We start from the raw sequence: 7,100 nt of genomic DNA on the forward strand, positions 1-7,100 counted from the left end.
TTATATAATATAATTTATTATTATTTATATATATTAAAATAAAAACATATTAGGGGAATTATGAATTTAGGGTATTAGTAAACGAGCTTTTTAACGAGCTCGAGCCGAGCTTAAGCTTATTTAGGCACGTAAGATAAAAACGAGTTGAGCCCGAGCCCGAGCCGAGCTTGTATAACTCTTTACAAGCTCGAGCCGAGCTTAGTAAAAGAAAGCTCGAATCGAGCCGAGCTCGAGCTCGAGCCTCATATAACTTAAACGAGCCCGAGCCGAGCCTGGCCAGGCTCGGGGTCAGCTCGGCTCGTTTGCACCCCTATCCGTGGGCACTAATCAAAGAATTCAGAGACCAAAAAAATTCTACTTAATATTGTCCAATCATTTGAATAATTCTACATTTCTACTTAATATTGTCGAATCATTAACAGCAGAAATTCAAATTAAATTTTATTATATGACATCAAACAGAATGACCAGATTTCGATTCACATTCAGATTCAGATTCTTCACTAGAAATCGGGACTCTATTCTGCCTCGAACTTCCATCAACTTCTTTAACAAAAGCCTTGAGATTCATAAAAGACGACCCACTTTCCTTCATTGCATCTCTTGCCAAATTTTTCCACTTCTTAGCATTCTTTCTCATTGTTAATCCTTCATCATCCCCTCCCATCACCATTTCAATACACCTTCTTATCTCCTCCCCTTCAACCACTCCTTCTCCGGTAGCCGCCACCCTCACCCCCGTTCCCCACACATCTTCTAACAGCTTCGCATTTGTCGACTGATCTGTCCAGTGAGGAAACGCCACCACCGGAACCCCACAAACTATACTCTCTAGCGTCGAATTCCACCCACAATGCGTCACAAAGCAACCTAAAGACGGATGAGATAACACCTCTACTTGACTACACCATGGAACTATCAAACCTAATTCTTCCAGTTCCTCTATACAACTTATCTCGTCTTCCTCTTCTTCATCTTCTGTCGTCTTGTTCATGTCGCCGTTTTTATCTCTGATCACCCACAAAAACGGACGTCGGATCTCCAACAAAGTTTGTGCCATTTCTTCCTTCTGCTTCCCCGACAGTGTTATCAAAGTACCAAAAGATATGTACACGATGGATCCCTGAGGCTTTGTGTTCATCCATTCGATGTAGTCTTTTGACTTTTCAAACAAGTCTCCGCCGAAAGATGTGTCAGATGGATCGTTTCCATCCAAGAAAGCTGACGGAATCAACGGCCCTACTGCGACCATCTTTAGCTTCTCATCGATATCTTTCAAAGCATCTTCTTCCAAAGCATCGAAGGTGTTCATTAGTATTTTAGGCCTATCTTCTGAATCCAAGATATCTAGCTGTTCTTTGAACAAAGGAAGTGCAAAGTTGTATGTGTTCGAAGGTAGACAAAAGGAGGGGAGGTCGCGACTTTTGAGAGATGGCAACCCTGGTAATTCGATGGACCATGATGGGTCTTTTGAGTCTTCACCAATCAGTTTATCGTACCCATTGAAGTAATAATAGTAGATACGAAATACAGATGCTGGTTGAATCCAAAGAAGAGCTGATGGCAAGTTTTGGTCACGCGCCACCTCCTCAGCCCAAGGGAGAAGGATGGTGTAAACCAAACAAGTGATCGGAGTGCCAGCTTTGTCGCAAGAAAGAATGGTGTCTTTCAGGCTTTGTTTTCCTCGGTTTCTCAACTGTGTCAGGTAAAATGAGGCATCATTGTCCTTGTAGTTGTAGCCATCGTCAAAGCCATCGGAAAAAGGTGCGAAATTCAAACAGTATGGAATCCGGCCAGCTTTGCTCATGCGGCGGTAGGCGGAGAGGCAGGTGGTGAAGGTGACCTTGACACCTAATCGGAGGATTCGTTTAGCGAACTGGAGAGCTGGATTGATGTGACCTTGGGTTGGATAAGTTACTAAGAGGAAGTGAGGTTGAGATTGAACCATGATCTTTGTCGTTTTACAACGAGGGAGATTATTAGAATGAAGTTTAGTGAGGTTGTGAGTGTGTTTAAATGGTGACAACTGCGATGGATTTATATGCTGATGGTGTAAAGTCTTTGGGGGGAAATAATGACGTTTGTGGTGACGAAGAAGAGAAAGCTATAATGCCAGGATTGGTGGTGGAGGTGGTGTTTTATGTTTTCTGTTGGTTGATGTCAGTTTCTTCGAGTTTGCAGTGAATACCCGAAGCTTCTTGTGAAACGTCAATACTTTAAAATTTCAAACGGACAAATAATTTCAAATCAATCAAAACAACCACCACACGCCACAGATTTAGATTTAGTTCATGGTACCACTTTTGATTTAGTTCATGGCAGCACTTTTGTCACATTCTGGTACATTTTCTGGTAATACATGATTTACCATATCTCTTCAAAACTTTATCATTTAGAGAGCATGGTTTGTCAATTTTGTTATGGTTTTATTATTATTATTTTTTTTATTAAAATTAATCTATATTAAAAATAATCAATTTAAATAAATTAGTTTTATAAAAACTAAAACTTAATTAACAAAAATTACAAGACGCTTAAAAATACCAAATATAGAAATTAAAACTACGAAACATAAATTAAGACAAAACATATATATATATATATATATATATATATATATATATATATATATATATATATATATATATATATATCATTTCTAGCCTTTAACGCCAATTATATATTTTTTGAAATCTCATGTAACGCCAATTCTATTTCGCGTAAGACGAGTAGTATTTTTCATTAAGATCGCCTTGTCACGAGATTTTTCTATCGGTTTGCAACACTCAAGTATCGTTCCAAAACAGTATTCAAGTTGTCCATTTTTCAATAGGCTTAGGTTATTCTATTCAAAGTAATTATTGTGTTATTGTATGCATAAATGTGGGCCAATCATTTTACTTATTTTAAGAAAGTGATTAATACATATTATTAAATTAAAGATAATTGAAAAATACCATCTAATTTCATTCTAAGGGTATTTTAGACAATTGAGATAATTTTAAAAAAGGAAAATTCCATATTTTTAGGGATAATTAACTCTCTTGATTTTAAAATTATAATTTTTTTAATTACTTTAATTTTAATTATAACATAATTTTTATAATTAAACCCGATTTTATTCTGTCAGAACGACATTCTTTTTATAATGATATTTTATGAAAATTCAAGCCATAAACTAATAAAGAGACTTACTTCTCGCAGAATAAACAAATTTTTAGATACAAGTTAAATTTTTTTTATCACATCCTTGAAAAAATAAAAAAAATTATATTTTATTCTATAATAATGAAACACTCCCTAATAACAAACAAATATAATAGGTAGATTATTCTATTGGAATATACTATTACATATACTCTTATCATTATATTATAGATTAATCTAACAGAATATGACAATGAGTAATGTCTTTTTTGGAAGATCGGTGACCATTGAGGATTGTTCATGTCTATCCCAAACGCATTCATCCAACCTTCGGTGACCATTGAGGATTGTTCATGTCTATCCCAAACGCATTCATCCAACCTTCGAGTCATTGATCATCATGTACTTCATTCATTCCATGAGAATAACTGTCATGAAAATGAATTATGATATAATAAAACTATGTGAGAATGCTTTTATACGACAAAATAAAACAAATTTTAGTAATTCTAAGAGAACTTATACAACAGGATAAAATCAAGTAACACAAATAATGAACTTATAAATTATTTTTGTGTTCTTGAAGAATTTGAACATCAAGTTCTCTTTCAGACATTTCTACAGACACCTGGTGTGACAAAATAAAACAAATTTTAGTAATTCTAAGAGAACTTATACAACAGGATAAAATCAAGTAACACAAATAATGAACTTATAAATTATTTTTGTGTTCTTGAAGAATTTGAACATCAAGTTCTCTTTCAGACATTTCTACAGACACCTGGTGTGCAATATTCTCGTAGAATTATTTTTGTGTTCTTTAAGATTTCTACAAACCCTTTCAATATATCACTACATAATCGTAAATTCTTTAATAGAAAAATGAAAACAAATGTTGTTGATGATTTGATCATCTACTCATCACCAAACTACTTTAAGAAACAAACACGATCAATAGATAAGGGAAGAGGTCCAATCTTTTAATCATAATCATGCAATATGTTTGAACTCTAGACAACTATGTATGTATGTAATTTACTGTTTTTCTCTTAATTTTTTGAATTCACTGTCAAAATCAAATGTAGGAAATTTCATATCAGAATCAATGTCAAACTCTTCCGTTTTATACAAGGATTTTGTTGTTTGTTTTGATCACATTCAAAGACTAGAAGTTAGAAAAAAGATTATTTGGTTAATTGAAATTGTTTATTGTTTAATTCTAAATATAATTGCCATTCAATGAAATCTCATTTTTCTTCTACATAATTCAATCAAATCCTCTTCTTCTTTTCAGGATTAAATATTTTTCTAACATTAACACCCACATAATTAAGATTCCTAGCTAATATTCGATGTACTGGAAGTGGCTCTAGTTTTAGCTCTTATAGAAGAGACATTTACAATGATGAACAATGAGTTATTCTTTTAGAAAAAGGTATTATAATAATCACCTATTTGTCCTATCATAATCTGTCTAGTTAACTCTAAAGATGCATGGTTTAATTTTATGTCAATATACATTTTCAGGCTCGCCTTCTTCATACAGCATGCATCCTGAATTTGTATGTATGTTACTGGAAATTAAATCACAAATTAACGGGAGGGATACACATAAATCTGAATGCAAATCACTATCCCATAAATTGATGTAAAATAGCTTTAAAATTTTGAACACAATCAGATGAACAGTAACAATTGCACATACAGAAATAACTAAAAATCGATTTAAACTCGAATCAATGAGTAATTTCACGTGAATAGGAAGAAAACTAACCTTTATTGTTTTAGGTCTGGGTTTGACGATACGCTGTTAGTGACAAAGGAACTAAAACCGCAGTAATGATCGCAATCCCTAATATTCCATTAACAATCGACGTAGCCTCGATCTGTCTCTCTTCCGCTTCGACTCCTTTCTCAGCTGACTCAATTACTTCCTTCGCAATCTCCAGCGCTTCTTCCTCTGCCTTCTTCAGCTTCTTCCCCAATCCGAAATAGCCATGTGTCCTTCGCCATCGACGGTATCTCCATTGCCGTAATACTTGTAGGTTTTATAAACTAGAGAAATTAGGTTAAAAGTCAAATACCATAACTATAGGGATTATTTTTGGTAGTTACTAAACAAATTACTATATTACCCTTATTTATTTATTTAATTATTTAATTTTTTATTTAATTTTGATTGACCCACATTTATGCATACAATAACACAATAATTAGTTTAAACAAATGAACCTAGCTATCTCTCTCTCTCTCTCTCTCTCTCTCTATATATATATATATATATATATATATATATATATATATATATATATATATATATATATATATATATATATATATATATATATATATATATATATATATATATATATATATATATATATGTAACATCCGGATTTCTAGGTACTGTATTTATCTAATTATTTTTGAGTTTTGGAGAGGGACTCGGTGAGTAGGCGCTTAGACTCGCCGAGTAGAGCCGCGCATTGTTGGACTGGATTAATGACTGGACTCGGCGAGTCCATACGTGGACTCGGCGAGTCCACACTGTTTAATGAAACCCTAATTTCTTGGGTTTGGGACCTATTTAAAGGCCCTTAGGGCCGTCACTTGCGGCTACCAAACCCCAGAGAGAAACCCTAAAAGAGCTAGAGCGTTTGTGAGAGGAAAGGAGCCATTTCTTGATCTTTGTGATTGATTCTTACAAGAAGGAGGTGATTCCAGCTTGGAGGGGACCAAGGAGGTTGTGCATCTGGGGATTTCGAGCAAAAGACTTCATCTTTGAGGTATTATGTCGCCCCTTTATCTGTTTTGTTGAAGGAATCCATAGATGTAGAGTTTTTATGTCTTTTATTGGAAGGAGTTGTGAGAATATGGCCCCTATTCACTTTGAGACTTCGGATCTGGACCCATAGTGGTCTAAAGAGCTTATTCCAGCTTGCTTTATGTTGAGCTATGGAGGCAATGAGCTCAGGTTGTTGTTTTTGGGGCTAAATCACCAAGTAAAGCCTCCTAGGCGTCACATGAGTGTCAAGATCCAAGCTTTACGTGATTATTAGGCTTGGGAAGGTCAGATCTATGGTTCTAAGGAACAGATCTGACCTCAGGAGGTCAATTGAGTTTGTGCATGACATGAACTCGCCGAGTCCAAGGGCAGACTCGGCGAGTAGGGTTAGGGGTTCCCGTGAATCACACAGTGAGTGACTTGCCGAATTGGGGGAATGACTCAGTGAGTCAGAAGGGGGATAGAGGACTCGAGTTCACGACTGAACTCGCCGAGTCACATTTGTGCACTCGGCGAGTCTGGTCAAGGGTTGACCGTTGACTTTTGTTGACTTTTTGGGTTTGGTCAACAATGGAACTTGTGGACTGTTTGAAGGATAAAATAGCCTTTTAGCCTTCTTAGAGGACATGTGAGAGTCTAGTCTAGCCTAGAGAGTCGTGATTGATTGAGATGATTATGTTATGTGTATAGACAGAGGCTAGATCAGTATATACACGGGCGGGATATTATCCGAGACATCCGAGGTGAGTCTTCTCACTATACATTACCTAGAGTGGTATTTATGTGTAGACCAGAGGGTCTTGTATGCTATGTGTATGTATGAGATTATGTGCATTGTGTTATATGTATGCTATGTTTTGTATAGACCGGACCGAAGGGTCCAATGATATAGACCGGACCGAAGGGTCCAACGATATAGACCGGACCGAAGGGTCCAACGATACAGACCGGACCGAAGGGTCCAACGAGCTATGACCGGACCAGAGGATCCAACGAGCTACGGGACTGGAGGGTCCCGCTGAGACACATCGGACCGGAGGGTCGTATTGTAGCCTCGAGTGGCGTATGTGTTGTATGTGGTATATTGGGGAACTCACTAAGCTTTTATGCTTACAGTTGTTTTGTGATGTGTTTCAGGTACTAGTGAGGATCGCGGGAAGGCGTCGGC

At 36.1% G+C, this 7,100-nt stretch overlaps 1 protein-coding gene across 1 annotated transcript; it reads right to left on the bottom strand.

The window, feature by feature from the left end:
* Nucleotides 1-415: 415 nt before the first annotated feature.
* LOC145159558 (UDP-glycosyltransferase 75C1-like) lies at nt 416-2,155 on the bottom strand. Its single transcript, XM_079078566.1, has one exon. It carries the CDS (start codon nt 1,946-1,948, stop codon nt 455-457), a length of 1,494 nt encoding a protein of 497 aa, XP_078934692.1. The 5' UTR covers nt 1,949-2,155; the 3' UTR covers nt 416-454.
* Nucleotides 2,156-7,100: the final 4,945 nt, after the last annotated feature.

The sequence above is a fragment of the Lactuca virosa genome, chromosome 2 (assembly GCF_052849685.1).
Source record: "Lactuca virosa cultivar CGN04683 chromosome 2, Lactuca_virosa_CGN04683_v6, whole genome shotgun sequence".
Lineage (NCBI taxonomy): Eukaryota > Viridiplantae > Streptophyta > Magnoliopsida > Asterales > Asteraceae > Lactuca > Lactuca virosa.